General features: G+C 43.5%; 1 protein-coding gene across 1 annotated transcript; it reads right to left on the reverse strand.

Annotated features, from left to right (window-relative positions):
- Positions 1–930: 930 nt before the first annotated feature.
- On the reverse strand, positions 931–16028 carry si:ch211-63o20.7 (uncharacterized protein LOC566836 homolog). The gene is made up of 4 exons (XM_012851888.3): positions 15823–16028; positions 14738–15505; positions 13199–13424; positions 931–2770 (listed from the first exon to the last, which is right to left on the reverse strand). Exons 2-4 carry the CDS (start codon positions 15488–15490, stop codon positions 2538–2540), a joined length of 1212 nt encoding a protein of 403 aa, XP_012707342.2. The 5' UTR covers positions 15491–15505; positions 15823–16028; the 3' UTR covers positions 931–2537.
- Positions 16029–19386: the final 3358 nt, after the last annotated feature.

Here is a 19386-nt window from a genome sequence, read left to right on the forward strand (position 1 = left end):
TAAAAAAAAAAATAAAAGCCATTTGTCATTCACCACTCTTGATTAAAGTTGAAAATGGTTTCTCCTGGTCCCATTTTTCCCCGTCACAAAAACCGCCACAAGTCAATACGGGACAAATCCGTCCGTAACTATATTAATGTCTCAGTTCCTAAGTGGGCATGAATAATTTACTGAACACTGATTTCACCAGTTTATTAATGAGTGTTTTTCATCTTTTAACCTTACCTGCCAAGTTCAGAGGGTGGGGCTAACTTTGCCCTACTCAGGACTACTGGTCCAGATGTCAGCCAATCAGATCACAGGGCCTAAACCTCTGAGCCACAGCCAGTCATGTCATACTTTATTTTAGAGTATAATGCAGCAGCCACAACGTGAAATAAATGGACAGCTAGCGAAACAATTATCCACGAGTTTCACAAATAAGGAATTTGTGAATTTTACTTAAAATGACATTTAAAAGATTAAATGTAAACAACTGTGGATCAATTTATTTTATTGGGTCAATAAGACACTGATCGGTCATTAGGTCTCAGAAGAAACCCGCTGCTAAAGAATAATCCCAAACTGGACCCCAATTAAGTTTCCTCAGGAGTGAAAGTTTGCTCTGTAATAAATCGGTCCACGTTGCTCTGAAAGTTTCTCGCTCTCGCTGGCCAGACTGGCCAGCTGTAAATTGATGCCTTCCTAATGCAATTTCAATTTTGAGTAATGGGGCTTAAGAGCCTTTGGCAAGTACAGATTAGTCAAATTAAGTTGGCGCGTCCTACAGACGTTCTTTTTAGCTCTAATGTGATTCCTCCAAGCAGCTCGGCGAAGAATTGAGAAAAAATATGAACTCCTTTGTGGAGTTTTTGTGCTGAAAATGCGAGCCTTAAAAACGCCACAGAACGGGTCATCACACAGTAACACCTTAGACGATGGACACAGCAGCAGAGGTTAGAAGATGTCTTTATAGAAATTAGATTCCATTTAAAAAGACATTTTGGATGAAATCATTTCAGGCTTTATAGAGAGCAAGAGAATAAAAAAAAAAAAAAAAAACAGACAAGGTGTACAGGACTGAGACAGATGACCTGTAATAAATACAGTGGATGTGGGATTGATCGGATCAGGACCACTCCTGAACCCTGGCTTTAATTTCCTGTTCATAGGAGGACAGTTTATCTGCGAGATCGCCCAGCTTCGTACTACTTGACTTTTTACCACGGACAAAAAAATATGAACTTAAAATCCTCATTATTGAAATTACACACAAAAAAAACTAAACACCAAAATTCAAGTAATACTTTAAAAGCAGAAAGTTTAAATATGAATCTCGTTATATGCTCTGGAAGCACTTTCAAAGAATTTTTATTTAATTAGCAATTCCCCCCATTACCTGAATAATAATAAAATTGTCAGAGGTAGAAAACTCTAGTTTAACTTAAAATTGCTTCCAAATTCATCTTGGATTTTTTTTAAAAACTCTGGAGAAAAAATATATCCAACATTTTGAGGATTTGAGCTGCCAATCATCTACATTTGGAAGGCCAAAAAGTGCCACAGTCCAATACATTTGCAAAAAGTATAAACTATTTATTGATAAAATACTGGAGACCAGTCCAGCACAAATAAATCGTAAATATCAAATGAGCGGAGAGCTGATTTTACTAAATTAAAATCAGACGTAGTCAGAGGCTCCAGGTCTTTTAACGCTGCAGCGCATTTTATAGTTCAGCTTCAGTCAGAGGAGGAGGACGGGTGCAGCGGATCGCTCCGCAGAGACGAGCAGCCATCGCATCGCTGTCGTAAAATCGACTCATCCTGTTAAAAAACCCGAAATCTTCCATTTTGACTTCAAGAAGAAAAAAACAAAAACAAAAAAACTTATATACACATGTACTGTTTTCCCACGTTAAAAATATCCCTGCAGACTGCAAAAGCACAAGTCAACTATAAAGAAGTAGCTGTGAGCTTTTTTTAAGACATGAAAGCTCAGAGAGCGCTACATTAGGTTAGACGTCCAAACATCCCAGGAGAGTTCAGCTCCTTTTTAAGCAGGTAAAATGTGTGTGGTGGTGGGAAAGGCTAAAGCAAAACTGATTGAGAGCCTAAAAGACGCAGAGAACCAACAGTCTGCGGTTCCAGGTAAAGAGCAGCAGCATCGGTTCATCTCCAGATAAACAGAGGAAACTGAAACTGGCTCGTTTTAGGGTCTAAGCAACAGCAGGGTGACCAAATGAAACTCATCTGGTCCCATTCCCCTCTCTCTGGACTCTGGAGAGCCACTGTGTGTTTTATACATGCAGTCATGGGTTCTTCAGTGACTGGACTGCTTCTTACTAAGGAATCACAACACGTTTTACTGAGTTTATCCATTTTCCCTTAACGTGGCCGCCAACACTCCACCGCCACCACCACAGCAGCGCCACCTGAAAATCGCACGCTTTCCTGTGTCTTTTTTTGGCCCTTTTCCCTGAGGCAGCCAACAAACTGTACAGGACTACGCAGCAGTCATGGTTTATTGGGGTTTCGGTGTCTTCTGAGGGCACGGCTCATCAGTCGGAGTCCTGTTTCAGAGCGGAGCGCACTCTGGCCTCCAGCTGGCCCGCCGAGGGCCGAGCATCGGGGTTGAAGGCGAGCATGTCTAGAAGCAGGGCGCACATGGCCGGGCCAGGAGGGGGCAGCGGCCGGGGCGCCCTCTTCATAGGGACGCTCAGCTGGAGGTCGGCGTTCTCCCACAGGGCTTCCCCCAGCGGCATCAGCCAGCGACCCTTGCACACGTAGGCACCTGCATGACAAGCAGACACAGGGGAGTCAACGGCGGCGAGCATGTCTGGACAGTTGGAGGGTCTCCTTCTCCCCCTGAGTTACAGCATGGATGTCACTTTAAGAGGCTTAGATGCTAAAGCTCATAAAACACAGAAAATTCCTACTGACAAAAAAAGACAGACTTCAGAAAACATGGGTTTATTATAATTAGTGTAAAGGTTATTTAAACTTAATACTAACGCTGCGGAACATACTCCATTGTCGATACCCTTTTAGATGCTGTAATAACCTGGCAATAATAAAGAGCAGATATAGTAACGGTTGCGTAACAACAAGATGTTCATTGTAACAAAACCAGAGAGTAGAAGGATGTTCAGCTACTGTTTAGAAAAAGTAGATCACTTCATTGAGATAGTCATCTCTTCTGGTTTAGGTTATAAACCTCTTCTTCTCATAAACTTGTAACCGTTTGCTTCTGGTGACTCTCAGCCATCTTTAAAGCGTACAGTGAGAGAAGTGGAGCTGCAATGAACGGACACTCACCGGATACATAAACACTGGAAGTGCGCAGCAAGAAGAAACTAGAAAGGAACAAACTCCTCATTGACTTTAGGTGAGCATGTCACAATGACTGGCATGTGGGACAACCAATAGATAAGGTGATCCCCCCCAGAACTCTAAGTCCAAAGAAGATCGTCTGCTATACCTTTAACTGAAACCTTGTTAGTTTCAGTCTGTGGTCCAACGTTTCTTTCCTTCCTCTCCTCACACCAGGGCAATGGACTTTTTCATGCCTTTCCTTTTCTTCGCTTATATTTTTATCATGTACAGCACTTTGAATTGTCTTGTTGTGAAAATTTGCTTTACAAATAAACTTGCCTTGCCTAAAAGTCTCAGAGCTCCTGGTAAGAAGCAATAAGAGGGAATGTAACCAGGCAGATCCTCCAACGCTCAACGAACAGTTTGGAAATGTTTGAGACGTCGATATAAGGGGAAACGCCCAGCATCCTAAACTTCAGTGGCCACCGTATGATTTAAAGTTTCGACTGATTTTAGTCAATGAATAAAGTCCTTCATTTCAGGTAAAGTCTCTATCAATATACCCATGAGCCGGTAGGGAAGAATGTTTTCATGTTAATTTGCTAAACATACAGTAAGCCTGTGTCAGGAATACTCTTCTATAGGTTTGTAGGCACAACGGCACATCTAACAAAGAAGATAATAAAACTAACTTTCAGTGCATTTCTTCAAACAAAACAGGCAAAATGTGTAATGGATGAATCAAAACACTGAAGACTTAACCAAATAGGACTTATAAAAAGGTCTAAAGTTAAAATTAATACATTTAAAGACCTGTGATGACTTTTTAAGACCTCGTAGAAACTTCATCTCTAAGTCGGACTGTGCCGTTTCCAGATAAACTGCAAAAAAGGGAAGGAAAACGAGAATCCAGGGATTATAGTTTAGACTTCGTCAATCTGCTAAAGCTAAAGGTCAGGCTGGTAACCCAGAGAAAGACTCAAAGCCTCTTAAATAATAAAGACAAGGTAACATTTCCACGTGAAACGATTTCTACAGCATTTGCTGGAACGCAAAAAGGTGTTTCATTATCTGTGACATCAAAACCAAAAATGTTTCTTGTAGCAGGAGCAGGCTTGTTTGTCAATATCCAATCGGATCGGGTCTTGCACTTCCGAAAATCAATACGACTCATTTTCACGGTTATGTCTCCATGATTCAATCACACTTCACTTTGATCACATCTGGGCCGTACAGAGCAGGTGTCTGTAAAATCTGGGCCACGCTGCTTTGACATGTTCGTGAAAAGGCCATCAAGTGACGAGTGTCACCGAAGCTACAGTCCAGCATGTTGACGGTTTTCCACCGACGCTGGTTCCTTTTTCTTTTTCCTCTTTAAGAGCATCAAACTACTTAATGTTTTTAGCGCTCAGGCTGATTGCTACACATGTCAATCTCAGACTGTCGTATAGAATTATGCAACCCTCTTGAGCTTCTCCGTAGGGGGAAAAAGTGATTGAAAGCCATAAGAGGTCTTGTTTGCAGTTTACTATCACCTCCCTTGGTAGGGGCCACACAGCAAATATTTGGATGAAAGTTGTCTAGCAAACAAAATATCCCAACTTAGCCTACAGCCAAAACGCTACGAGGGGAAAGCATTTTAGAGGGAAACATGGTGGCAGCATCATTGTGTGGGAAGATGGGTGGAGCTAAGTTTAGGGCAATATTGGAGGAAAAGCTTTCGAAAGCCTCGATAAATCCCTGGATCTGATACAGCTGGTCTGGGTATAGAAAGTTAAAGTGTCTTTTTTTTCCCCTTCACCTTCAGGCGTGATTCATGGTTTGAAAAAATATTAAAATTGTATCTTGGTTTGACCCACTCGGTTCATAGTGGTCCTTAAAATAATGTTGCTCTTCAGTTTTTCTGGACTTCTCGGAGAAAACCTTCCCGTTTCTCCTCGCCCCGCGGCCAATCACTGAAGAGAGGGGCGTTCACTCAAAACTCCTCTCAAGTCGGCTCGCATTGGCTTTACTCCTCGGCAGGGTCGCAAACACCTGAGCAGGCCCTGAAAAAAAATTGCCCCTGAAACGCTTGAAAGTGGGCGGAGCCATGTGGCCAGTACGAGCCAGTGGAGCTGGGGCTTTATAGGCTGAATCTGAATCTTCCAGCAGGACAGCTGAACATCTTGCCAGAGCTACAGGTGGGTAGTGGAGATCAACGGATCACGCGTCAGAACGGCCCAATCAAAGTCCAAACCCAAATCCTAACCAGAAACTGTGGCAAAACCTAAACGTTGTTGTTCAAAGACCTCCAAAACCGCAGAAGACTCAGGCCGTTGAAGAAAACGTATGTCACACATTTCACATTTATGTGTATTCGTCCTTCGTAAAAATGAGGGGAAAAAAAAACAATCTGAAAATGTGTATCATCTCCCTTCCACTCCACCTTTAAGTCGGTCCATCACAACACAAACGCCTGAGAAAATGTGAAAAAGTTCAGGGGCTGTGAATACTGTCCTCCTGTCAAGAAGTTGGGAAAACTCCTTTTTAATCTTTTCACCACATGAAGGCAAACCCAACCTCTTGTTCTTAGCGGCACATGAGATAAGAGTGCAATAACTTGAATTGGTCATTTGTCATGGCTGGACGGTTTGATTAATAGAAAAAAATTCTGTAGATTAATGAAGGTTAAAACGAGCGTTTTATTTGCATCTCCAAAATCTATCCGCTTCCAAAATGAGAGTGGATTATCCAGGAGGTAAATTAAGAAGGCATCAACCGGTAGTTAATCTTGGCGTTAGCATTAGCATTCATGAGCAGTTTTTTTTTTTAGGAGTTGTAACCATCTTTCAGCTTGTTTTTATTACTAAGAACCAATCATACGCTAAACAGGGGGTGTGAGGAGTTATGATTCTTTGTGTTGACAGTTTAGTTATTTGTCTGAAGCTTAAGGGGACAAAATCCAGAGCTTTAAACCCATTAAACAGGTTCCCCACTGTTGTCTTATCAAATAAACTGTGCATTTTGAAGAATGCATTTGAAGAATGAAGCAATATATAATATAAGCAATATTTGAAATATATTTTAAAGGTTTTTCTACCTAAACTGAAAAGAAAACTTCATGATTTATGGTTTCTTTCAAATCTCTTGTGCAGTTCAGGTTTTGAACAGGAAAGCTGTTTGATTTGTATGATCCACAAAAAGAAGAAGAAAATTAGACACTAAACATTGTACTTAATTTTAAACTTTATTTTTTAAACTTTTATTTTGTTGCAAAGAAATCTTATTTGCAGGGCCTAATTGTGTTACCCAGCAGGAATGGGCCCATATGGGATCCTGATTAAATTGTAACCATGATAACCCGATCTCAGTCAATAACGGTATTTTTCACAATTAAAATAGAAATGTGTAAAATTTTTTCATTACAGATGCAATAACTGAATGTATTTTTGTGCTTTTTACGCAGTGTATTATAAGTTTAAAAGACGTTATTCGATGATAATAATTGACAAATCGAGTGAGTCCAGGCTTTTTATTAAGCAGTGAACTTCTCTGCCAAAGACTAAACAGGCTGAGGAGCCGTCGCAAAGCAGCAGCTCCTCCACTGTGGGCACGACAGGGGATGCTAACAGAACAGCATGGCGTGCGTACAAGTGTTTGACAATTCACATAAGAAAATCTAATTTACACGATAGGTGACCATTTATTTAAAAGAAAAGTCCCTGGATGAAGCCTTGTTTCCTCCGGAGGATTGTGCACGAGCTTGAGCCGCATGTTTAGTCTCGTGCATGTCGGCTGGGAGGAGACCAGGAAGGAGATCGGGGACAGCTCCTTTCAGTGGACCTCTTAGTTTTTATAATATATGTCCAGCTGTGTAAAACGTTTAGGCATTTAAACATATCTTACTTTTAAAGTAGGGAAGAGCTCGGTAGCCCTTTCTGCAGCCAGCTAACAGCCAGTGTGCAGCAACAGGTTGTAACAGGGCAGCACTTTGTTACCCTGTGGCAACTTCTAGTCTCTCCAGTATCTTAAACGACATCATTACAAAGTGTTTCCTGTTTTGCAACCTGTTTTTAAGCTTGATACCAGTAACTGGTTCAACCTGTTGCAGTCAGCTGGCCTCTAAACCCCCACAAACCTGGTATGTGTGGTACCGTATTTTTGGTTCTTTCATAACTACAGCCAGGTAAACATGTCTCCTAACATGGTTTGCCAGGACAAAAAATAAATAGAAGTAAAGAGTCTTGTGGGGTAATGTTAATAAAATGCACCATCATCTTTTTGTTTCAGACTTTGTATGTAGCCAAAAAAAGACCCTGATGATAGAAACAGACCTATAAGGGCCTTAATGCCATCTTTCAGAGATATACGCTGGTGCTGGTCTTTGTAGAGACATATAGGCTAGAACCGAGAGCTTATACTAAACTCTCTAATATACAAGAGATCAATCAAGCTCCAAGTGGAATAACTAGGGAAAAACAATATTTAGAGGATGCAAAATAAAAGCATAACTAAATGTTTCCAGTATGACCTTAACAGAAGACAACATAAAACTTCCAATGTTTTCATAAATGATGAAATCACTGTTGAAGCAGAAGTGATCCGACTTGGCCAGCTATGCTAAGGCTGTGTCAAAGTATATCCAAGGTTCCTGATTGTAGACTTGGCAACGGTGGCAAAAGGAACAAGAGTTTCTGTTCCAACAGAAACGCTCTTACCCAGACACAGGCAGGGACTTCTGTCTCTTTATTCACTCAACTGAAGAAATGTAAAATACTGTGTCTGCGTAGTGGGGATGAGAAAAATCTGTAAAAGCACTCAGAATGATACAAAGACGTTGCATTAACAACAGAAAAATTAGGGGACCCAATGCGACACCTTGAGGTACGCAATAATGACGTGGACTAGCATTCAATGTGTTATTTGAAACGGCTACAGAGGGAAAAAATGTTTGATTCCAAACTCAGACATGGAAACGTCATGTGTTTGAGAATCGAACAGTGCTTCAGAATGCTAATCTAGATCTAGCCGGTCATCTTTGCTTCCGTGTTGAATAGTGAACTTTCCCTAGGTTGAAGGCAGAGTTAAAACAACCAATACCAATACACTCCTTGCAGAAAAACAGGGTGTCCCACCGCCCTCTCGGAAATCTGATGCATAGAAATGGACACTTAAGATTAAGATAGGCTTCATAGATTTACTATCATCAAAGAATGTCAAATATCTGATAAAGATACCAGACAGCCTCTCAACATGGATAATCTCATATGCTGCCTCTCTGCCTTGCCTCACTGACAGAGTTTGGCTACCAGGGCTAATTCCACTGAAAACCCTTTCTCCCCTTCTCACTCAGCCAAATGAACTATCAATGACTCAGAGAGGTCTGAAAGGCACTAAACTCCAGCGTAATGGTTCATATTCCCCTGCCACCAGCTCTGGCCAGAGCCATTTTTTGAAAATAAAATGAGACGTTTGTATTACGGCCATTTCATTACTCTGTGACAGTGGAGCACAGAGGCAGAACCGAGCCCTGCGCTTTGGTGTATTAAGACGTGTCATGGCTACACGGGGTTCTGACAGCACCACGGGCCAAAGCAGGGCACTTTTAAATCTCAGTGGTATGTGGGACATATATGGGAGGTGACTTCATTCATGATGAACTAGACGGAGATTTGGATGAAGTGGTTGGGGATCGCCATCATAACCTCTGATTGTAAAATATATCATCCAAATAATAACTGAGCTTGCTAATGTCATATGTCAGTTTTATAACAATGATTCAGCCTTTTTGCTCAGTAAAAAATTATAACCGTAGTGCCAAAAGTATAGAAAAGGATTCATAATCAGACGATTAAAAGAAGCTCTTAGCTTAGAAGTGTCTCTACTCTGACCATTTTCAGTCAACACACAGAAAGCTCCACATTACCGGCCCGACCTCCCACTTTATTGGTAACCTGAAATGTTCTCACACACACATCCTTGTTTTAAATGCAAAGTGAGGACCTTGGCTTGACTTCCATTCATTTTCAACCCTTTCTATGGCCTTACCCTGCCTCTAAACCCTAACCTTCACCAGAATATATCTAACCCTAACCTAAAGCTAATTAACACCTTAGTCCTAAACCCTAGTCCAGAAAAAAACTGAGGACCCAAAAAAAGGCCCTTACTTTACATCAGAGTCCTCACTTTGGAGGTGGTAAAATACAAAAAACATGTTCTCACTCAGATTTAAGTACAAGTCCATACACGCACAGCAGATTGGAAACCAAGTCCATAAGGGCTACTCTTTGCGAACACACACAAACGTGGACAAAGTCGATGGTATCCCTGATAAAGATGCACAATAAGCCTTAAAACACATTCAATCTCACAGCAGAAAGTTTGTTAAAGGTCAGCCTTTATAGCTATAGCCTGGCCATCCAGATTGATACGCTGTATACACGGCATATCCGTCTGGAAAGGAGCTGGTAGAGCCCCATTTTAAAGGCGGCACTAACAGGGTCAGCGTCAGCAGGTTACAACCAATCACAACTACGGATGTAACGTGAAAAACACCAAGCGGTGCGCTCTGTTTTTGTAATTTGTAGTCCGTGAAACAGGTCGTGCCATTGAGCAAACTCTCCAGTGAATGAATTTTTGCCACTTTTGTCTAGAAAGGCTGAGGATACATGGTGTACTCACATGTATCACATGGGCCAGCTGCAAGCTAATTTTCCAAGGCCCCAAGCAACAAAAAACTCTGTATGCATCTCGACTGTTAGGGGTCTGTCCCAATCCAGGGGCTGCATCTTTGAAAGGACCCGGTCTATGTGGGCCAGGTCCTTCGTGGACCATGATAAAAAGAAGACTGGAAAATATCGGCTTATAGATAACGACGGTCCAGCCTCCACCGACTGTCCCATCTTTACTTTAGCTTTACTCATGTTGCTGAGCAACCGAGAAGCAGCTGTGAAGCCGAACAAACTGAACCCGAAAATAATCCAGTTGGTCTGTAGGTCTACACTGTTTTGATTTTCCCCTGTACATATGCATTATGGACCACAATCCTCTATTTAAAATGTTGCTTTATCATCGTTTAATCTAGTCTAATTCATTAATCAGCCAAATGTTTAACTTTATGTTGAAATATACCGCCAAACGAAATTAATTGATGACAAATACCATTTGTGTAATTTAGTAAAACATTTTCTAACTTAAACACTAGACCATGACTTTCTGAGCAAAGCTTGAATCAGTTTACTTGAAGAAACATCGACATTAGATATCAGACTTATTTTTCATAGCGGAAAGCCAGCAGAGCCACAAAGCTAAGTGCCGGGAGAAAGTGATTTTATGTCACAGAAAGCTTAATAAATCAAAGCTAGTAAAAGAGGGACAAATTCGTCAGCCGCATTTGAAGGAGTATTTGAAGGATTGGTGAATTGGGACAGCCTTCGTCGCTTCGCTGTGACGTAATCGGCCAACAAATACGTCCTTTGAAGGATGCAGCCCTGAATTGAGACAGATCCATGGTCACAGAAAAGCACTGCTGCATTATGGGTAATTCTACCAGTGAGAGTGACGCATTGTAAAGTCCTGCCCTCCGCGCTGTGATTGGTCCGGTCTGATTTAGGGCGGAGAGTATGGAGCCTTACAAGACTGACTTACGCCCTATGTAATCCTGTTCAGAAACACTTAGATATATTAGCTGAAATGGTCCTTCCATCCTGAGTGTAGTCGATACATTATTTATTCAGAAATAGGATGAAAAGAATTCCTTCCCTCCCCCCCCCCCCTGTTCCTCAAGTTCTGGGGGTATCATTCTTATCTATTGGTTGTCCCACATACCATCATTCTGACGAGCTCACGTAATGCCAGTGTGTGTGAATGTTGCTTGTTAGTTTCCTCTTGCTGGCTGCACATGCACACTTGTAGTGTTTATGTATCCGTTTAGCTTAGCGGCTAGCTTCAGTGTTAGCCGTTCATTGTAGCTCCACTGTTCACGCCATAGACTTTGAACATGGCTGAGAGTCACAAGAAGCAAACCAAGTACAAGTTTATGAGAAGAAGAGGAAGGCCTCAGTAGAAAGAAATAAGACCAGAGTGGATTTGGGAGATTTTTTCACAATGCTCTTCAGCTCCTCCTGCAGGTGCTCCATAGGATTTAGGTCTGGGAACTGAGTTTGCCCTAAAGCAGGGGTGTCCAACTCCAGTCCTCGAGAGCCGGTGTCCTGAAACTTTTAGAGGTGTCCCTGGCCCCACACACCTGAATCAAATAGCACAATTAGCTCCTCAGTATGCAGTCAGGTTCTTCAGAGTCCTGCTAATTAACTGATTATTTGACTCAGGCGTGTCAGACCAGGGACACATCTAAAGGTTGCAGGACACCGGCTCTCGAGGACTGGAGCTGAACACCCTTGCCCTAAAGCAAGGGTTCCAGAGATGATTTAGTTTGAGAACATTCAGAGTTCTAACTTTGCTATGTTAGTTTTATATAGCAAATTTATGCCTCATCGTGGAAAAGGAATTTCTTTCTCAAAATGTACAAGTTTTGACATCAGAGAAAATCCAAATATTTTCTTACTAATATGCGAACTGAATCTAAAAATGTCTGGGTTTTTTTTTGTGGAAATGTACTCCACAGTGGCCAATAATGTTTTTTGATGTTAGGGAGTTTGTCCGGTTGCCGGTTCCATCCTTGGCTCTGACCGTCTCAGTTGTTGTGTCCTTGGGTGAGTGACTGGTGTGTAAAGCGTTTGTGGGTCTAGATAAAGCGCTATACAAGTACAAGCCATAATATTACGAGAATAAAATCAGAATATTGCCAGGACAAAGTTGTAATATCAGGAGAATAACGTTAGACAGGCTTCAAAGTCCTGATAATAGTAATAATTCAATGCTGAGCCCCCCCCACTACTCTCCTCTCCTCTGACGTTTCCTGGTCCTCCCGGCACCGCATCCTTTCGGCACGTTTTTGTATGAGATCGGCTGGAGTAAGTTTCGGGTTCGGGGGTGAGTTACACTTTAAAAATCTCCTGTCGTGTAGCTGTACATAACAGTGGGTATGAAGAGTTATGTTTTCTCTACATTCATCCCTTGGCTTGTACCAAACTCAAGCAAAACACTTTAAGGCAGGATTAAGGTGCCTTTTTGGCATCTCTATGTGCTCTGTGGAAAAGGCGAGGCAGCGATGGGGGTAGGAGTAAACCCGCATCCATTACTGGGCCGAGAGACACTTTAAATATAACTAAATGTTACATTTATTTTAAAGGAATCATTAGTCATACCGAAAATAATGCCACTCATTTTGTTAGAAATTTCCCCAATTATTCAGATCCTTCACTGAATTACTGACTGAAGTTAGAGGCTAGAGTTCCTAAATGTTTCAGTGAGAGGTTATTCTGCTGCAGTGACAGCTAATCAGGCTTTTTACATCTGTTTTTTGCCTGCGTGTCTTTGTCTTCTCTCTGCGTTTCTAACGTGTGAGTTTAAAAGAACAGCAGTCTAAAACAGAGCTTTAGTTTTACCGATGTAGGCTAAGGCTGATCCCGTCATCAACAACATCATGAGCAGCGGTAGGTAAAGCTGTGCCACGTTCATCTGATCTATCCTGCCTTAATGCAGCCTCTGTAGAGTGGAAGGCGGGAGCGTAGACCGTCAGCTGGTGTTCTGCACTCGGGCAACTATAATCCATATCAACAAGTAGATAGTAGAGCTCATCACTCATCTCTTTGCCATTTAGATGGGATTGCACCTTCCGCCCATGATGAATGTCTGATGTATAGCAGCTGACATTTTTAATATGCGCCCCGTTCGTTTAATCAAACTTGATTCAGGACCATGCGTCATCAACCCGCTCGACCCCGACACTCAACCTTTTCCAGCACTTCCTCTGAGCGCTTACCGAGGCATCACTCTCCGCCCACCCCTCTCCCGTACGGTCACTCACCCAGCTGCTCCTGCGTCGTGCCCTCTTCCACGAAAGTGATCCTCTCCAGGACGGCCCAGAACATCACGCCGAGGGAGAAGATGTCCGCCTGGGCCGTGTAGCTCAGCCCGCCCCACACCTCGGGGGCCATGTAGAAGTCCGAGCCGCACGTGGAGGAGAAGTGCTGCCGGCAGCGCTCGCCGTTCACCACTGCGCTGCTCATCTTGCTCAGACCAAAATCTGCCACCTTGATGAGATCAGAAGCAGACAAAAAGGGTGCTTTGTGAAAACGTGCACAGAGATCATGAGCCAAGCGGGCCACCGTGAAGGACACGGGTTTATTTCTGCACGCCGTTGCCAGAGGATTTGTGCGTCCGACTGGGGCAAAGTGGCCCCATGCGGTGATCCCAGCAGACACGCTCAATGACGACAATCTCAACACAAATGACAGGTCACAGCAAAGCACCCGTGAAGCCTGCTGGTAATCGCTGATCAATACTTCACACTACCTGGGCCTTTTTCCAATCGGTTCAGCAACACACCGAGCTAAATAAACGCTTCTTCAATAAGCAACAACGTGCAAAAGTCTTGAGCCAACGCTGCATTTCTGCTTGTGTTGCTTTCTTAAAAACCCTGAACACAGAGCGATATTTGACGTCGACCTTTCTGAGGGAGCCTCAGCGGCTTCTTTTTGGGCTGGAGTCATATGTAGGTTCTGCTTCACAGATTCGGTCACGTCTCCGAGCGGAGACCGAGTGACCCGGTCCGAACCACGCGTTTATTTCTCGCACCCACACGGGCTCCAACTCCAGGCATAACCATTCCCACATTGATCGTCGAGCGCTGCTCTAGTTCGTTTTTCCTCACCGAATGCCAAACATGTCAATGTCCCAACTCAAATGCTTCATTACTCCTAATACATTCTATTGAATATCCATGGCTTACATGACTGATGATGGATCCTCGCCCCCTGGGAAACGCTGATGGACATCCCTCTCTGGCCCCCCGATGCCTTTACAGCTCGGGCTATTAATTCGGGAGTGCCAGGATAATCATAATCAAGACAAACTGAATTGCAGCTCACGCCCAGACCACTAAATTCAACTCACAAACACACAGGCCGGCCGCTCCGAGCTCCTGTTCTGATGCCTGAGACGGGAGTGTGTGTGTGTGTGTGTGTGTGTTCAGGCAAGCGTTGTTTTCATAGCCGCTTAATTTCAAAGGCCTAGTCTGAAAGACATTGATTCTTGGCACTTGCTACTCTTCTTTCCAGACACGGCGTTGCGTTAGGCTCAGCGTTTGGTCAATAGCTACTTATTCAGGTGCAGCCATCAGCCATCTTGTTCTTACTTATTTGCAGTTCTCTGTGTTGTCACAATTCAACCGTGAACTTCAACGGACAAGGAGAGCCTGAATGAGAGGAGCAGCCAAGCAGCCGGTATGAGCATTTTTCATCGTATTTCCTCACAGCGCTAGGTTTATGGTCGTAGTACACAAACAGTGTTGGATTTACCAAAAGCGACCATATCTGAGGCAGACCCGGTGACTTACTAACCCTACCTTGATAACGGGGCCCTTGGGCGTCACGCAGACGAGGACGTTGTCCGGCTTCAGGTCTCGGTGAGTGATACCCAGACCGTGCAGGAAGGCCACGGCGCTGCACAGCTGAAGCAGCACACCGTGGTTCCGATCGGCATCCGGGGGTCTGGAGAGCAGGTACCGGTTCAGGTCGCCCCCGTCGCAGTACTCCATCACCAGCCACAGGGCGAGGCAGCGCAGAGATCCAGACTGCTCCTCCTCCTCCTCCTCCTGCTGCTGGGCCGATCTCTTCGTGGCTCGGCTCGGAGGCCGGCGCGGGGTGGAAGAATCCGACCCGGTCGATTTCTCCCTCGGATGGGGCTTGGCTCTGGCCAGGAGCGTGTTGGTCTTGTCCTGGAGCCTGGAGGCCGAGTTACACCTCCTCGGGGTGTTTGAGGAAACCTTACTCCTCTCTTGACCTCTCTGTGGCCCCACCACAGTGCCCTTCAGCACGGCCTCGACAAGTGGCAGAGGCAGCTTTCCAGGCTTGAGGGACTTGAGGCTCCTGGATCCCGTCTGAAGGAGGCAGCTGTGCAGCGCGATGACGTTGACGTGGTTCTTGGCGGTGGCCCTCATAGCCCACAGCTCCTGCAGGTAGAGCTCAATGCACTCTGGGTTGCTGCAGGGCAGGCGTTTCACAGCCACCCGGTGGCCCGTTTTGGCCATGTGGCCCTCAAACACAACACCATAGCTGCCTCTGCCCACCTCCCTGTCCAGCGTGTACAGCTCGTCCATGTTTCAGCGGGCAGCCTGGAAACAGACCGGATAAATCACGTTAGCCTCACACGAAACGTTGGTCGCCAGAAACGACGCGACGCCGAGAAGCAGCGACCTGGCACGCGCGTTCAGGAAGAGATCAAACTAGAAACATTACGCTAAAAACATAAAACATACTTCCCGAAAACGTCTTTAAGGTTAGCAGGGACATTTTTTTTTTAAACACAAACACTGATTCAATCTATTTTCTCTAACGTACTGAGCGTTAAACACAACGCTGCCTGCTGTTGTCAAAACGGATACGGGAAGCGAAACAAAGAAGGTCTACTTTTTTTTTATTTCCGACTTACCCACACGGCAGCAGTTTTTCTGACAAACGTCGAAACCGCAGTCGATGTAAGTTACAGGGCGTCTCGAGCGACTTTAAACCGCATTGCTTTGCTTTTAATGTGGGAAATCGACCGAAATTAAACAGAGGAAACCCTCCCAGCAGAAAAAACAAACAAGATAAACTTCCGAGTTTTCATTCGGAACATCCCGCTATTGCCGAAACGTCTGCTGTCATTGGCCAGTTACACTAGCTCGCAAGTTCTGATTGGCTGTGATTCGAATTCTCGAACGTGAACAATACAGCGATCCTATTGGTCCTACATATGTTGCCGTCTGGAAGACTGATTGCACACAAAGATACAACACAATAAATGACGTTCTAGTTTCAGGTCGTTGTATGCACAGAGTCCACAGACACACACACACACACATATATATATATATATATATATATATATATATATATATATATATATATATATATATGTGTGTATGTGTGTATGTATATATATATATATATATATATATATATATATATATATATATATATATATATATATATATACATACTTGGGTTACATTTTTTAAAAGTAGTTGAATTGAAGGCTGAAGAGTTTAAGAGTTTAAGATTGATTTAAAAAAAGGTTTGCGGGAGATGATCATTATTTAGCTTTTAACATATTTAGAAAACTTTAATATGAATCTCTCCCACGCTTAGTGACAAACAATATTGTAAAACTATTTATTTTTTAAATATTTTGGCAGTGGAATGAAGGGCTGGATTGTTAATGAAAGAAGGAACATATTTAGAAAATCAATTTAAATTAAGTTCAGAAAGCTGTCATGATTAAAATAAATAAATTTTTATGATCTATTAGATCAAGATTTAAGAAAAAAAACTGTAAAGTTGTTTTTGTGGTTCTCTGAGTTTAAGAACAAATTTTGTCAGATGGAGGAGCGATTACTTACATTCTGTGGAGAAAAAGGTTTCACTTATTTTTATTTAAAATAAAATACAGAGCCTCATCCTGGGGCTTTGCTGGACTCTCATCCTTTGTCCTGTTATCAGTATCAATATTTAAGTAATTAAGACCTGTATAAATAAAATAGTGTTATCAGTATCAATATTTAAGTAATTAAGACCTGTATAAATAAAATAGTGCTTATTTTGAGTAAAACTGTGTTGTGCTATTGAACACCATTCAATGTTCTCTCGTTCTGTTAGGTATTGTCCGGTGAATATCAGCCCAAGGGCTGATATTGGGACAATAGTTGAAAGAAGTGATTCGAGCACTGACGTTCTTTTAACAGCAAACTCTGCACACATACAGAATAAATGGCTGACAACTTCTTTTCAAGTTCAAGAATTTATTAACAAAGAACATCACTATAGAATTCTGTTTATCTGAATTAACACTATATCACTATATATTCAATCAATAAATCCTCTAAGGATTTGTTGATTGCTAAGGAACTATGTACACACAAAAGACAAAACAACATGGTTGATGATCATCATCAGAATAATTCAGTGAATCCTGGTTCACTGCAGATCTGAGATAAATAACCAAAGTTAAAGAACATGGAATAAATACCTGTAGCTCAGGTGAAAATCCTAATTATCCTGGTGATGCTCATTAGAGAAAACCTTCACTTCACATCTTGCCTTATGATGGCATGTTCAATTGTCTGGCAAGTGCTGGTCCAAATTTATTTATCCCTTGCTTTCTCATTGTGGTAGGAAAATCAAAAAATATATTGCAGCTTGACGGATCATTTTATTGCCGCTTGCTCTGAGCGGCGAAAAGACAGGATCCGTCGGCTGTTGTGGGGAAGTCAGCGGACCAAAAAGGGATCCAACCCCGTAAGGCTCCACGTCTCAGCCTTCCGGCCACTGTTTTCACTGCTCGCGGCTGCTTTAATCTTTCTGCACTAGTCGACTCCGGTTCTGATTTCAACCTGATATATCACTCGTTCGTCTGGCAGACCATCATCGAAACCGAGCCGCTGTCCACGCCCCTCCAGGTTTCCGCCCTGGATTGGGGAAGTCTTTTCAGGGTGACCCACTGAATTAAGCCCCTCGGATTAGTTATCTGGAAACCACAGAGAGCAGCCCTCCTTTTACGTATTCCCCGTAAAACATGCTTCCATTGTCCAGGGGTTTCTCCGGGTTTTCCGAAGAGGACGACCGCATTGATCTAAGCCAGGTCCCAGAACCTTACCTGAATCTGACGTTGGTATTTAGCAAAAGCAAAGCTAAGTCACTACCTCCCCATCGGCCCTACGATTGAGCAATAGACCTGCTGTTTGGCGCTCCTCTACCTGCCAGCCGACTTTATAATCGCTGAGCGATTATAATTGATATAATTCCCTCTGGAATTACATTAACGAGTCGTTAGCTGCTGGCCTCATCCGCCCTTTTTCCTCCCCTTTGGGAGCTGGTTTCTTCTTCGTGGGGAAGAAGGACAGATCTCTCCGCCTCTGTGTAGATTATCGTGGGTTAAACCAGATCACAGTTAAGAATAAATACCCGCCTCCCCTCCTCTCGTCAGCCTTCGAACCCGTCCAAGACGTCACCGTTTTCACTAAACCAGATCAAGATCAGAACCAGAAATACTTCAATAATCCCAGAGGGAAATTACAGTTCCAGTACAACCATCCATCACATACATCACAAACATTTTGGGGGAACAATTAACTGAGGCCTTGCTGCCGAGGACCCCGCTTGAGGCGGTTTCCATAGGGCACTGCCTTTAACTCTGTAGAAAGATAGGAGACACATTTGGGGAGGGAGAGGAAAAAAATACATATTTCACACTTTATCCTAATTCCAGGATACAGTTTGAGATATCAAAAACCTTGCACGAGAAAAGCACATATGACAAGACAACATTTATGCAGGTGGTTAATGCTCTAGACTAGTCGCATGAGGTTTGTGTGTTGTTGTTGTTGTGTGTGTGTGTGTGTGTGTGTGTGTGTGTGTGTGTGTGTGTGTGTGTGTGTGTGTGTGCTTGAGTGAAAGGTGTTATATTTCCATGAACACTCTCCAGAGGTCATTGTCCTTGATGTTGTCACCGGCCCACAGTTCAGAAAGCATCCACAGATGTCCGCGGGGGAGGAGGGAACGGGGGGAAGTTCTGAGCTCTCTCGCCATAACATCCAGGGGAGTTTTTTGATAGGGGAGGCATAATCCAAATACACAATTTGTTATGAGAACAAGCATACACCAACCTTTCCGTCAGGTTTGAGTCCTTTGTCGCCCCGTTCAGCGGGTCTACTGTCCTCCAGGGATTTCCCCTCCAAATCCATTGAAACTGGACCCCCGCTTTACCGGTCCCTATGAAATTGAGTCAATTGTTATAACCACAGCAGTTCGTCTTTGCCTCCCTCCGCACTTCAGAGTCCATCCCACGTTTCATGTTTCCCTAGTCAAACCTGTCCGATCCAGCACCTTAGGCCCTCCGGCAGAACCCCCTCCTCCCGCCCAGGATCGTAAGGGGTGCCCGGTTCTCCCGGTCCAATGGATCGTGGACTCCCGTCGTTGGGGTTGTGGATGGCAGTTCCTCGTCGACTGGGAGGGCCAT

The sequence above is a fragment of the Fundulus heteroclitus genome, chromosome 15 (assembly GCF_011125445.2).
Source record: "Fundulus heteroclitus isolate FHET01 chromosome 15, MU-UCD_Fhet_4.1, whole genome shotgun sequence".
NCBI lineage: Eukaryota > Metazoa > Chordata > Actinopteri > Cyprinodontiformes > Fundulidae > Fundulus > Fundulus heteroclitus.

Excerpts from the sequence above, each read along its gene's own strand:
- si:ch211-63o20.7 (XM_012851888.3), bottom strand. The coding sequence starts at position 15,490 with ATGGACGAGCTGTACACGCTGGACAGGGAGGTGGGCAGAGGCAGCTAT. Across the intron at positions 13,425-14,737 it reads CCAAGGGCCCCGTTATCAAG|GTGGCAGATTTTGGTCTGAG; the intron begins GTAGGGTTAGTA and ends GATCTCATCAAG. Across the intron at positions 2,771-13,198 it reads CACGACGCAGGAGCAGCTGG|GTGCCTACGTGTGCAAGGGT; the intron begins GTGAGTGACCGT and ends CTTGTCATGCAG.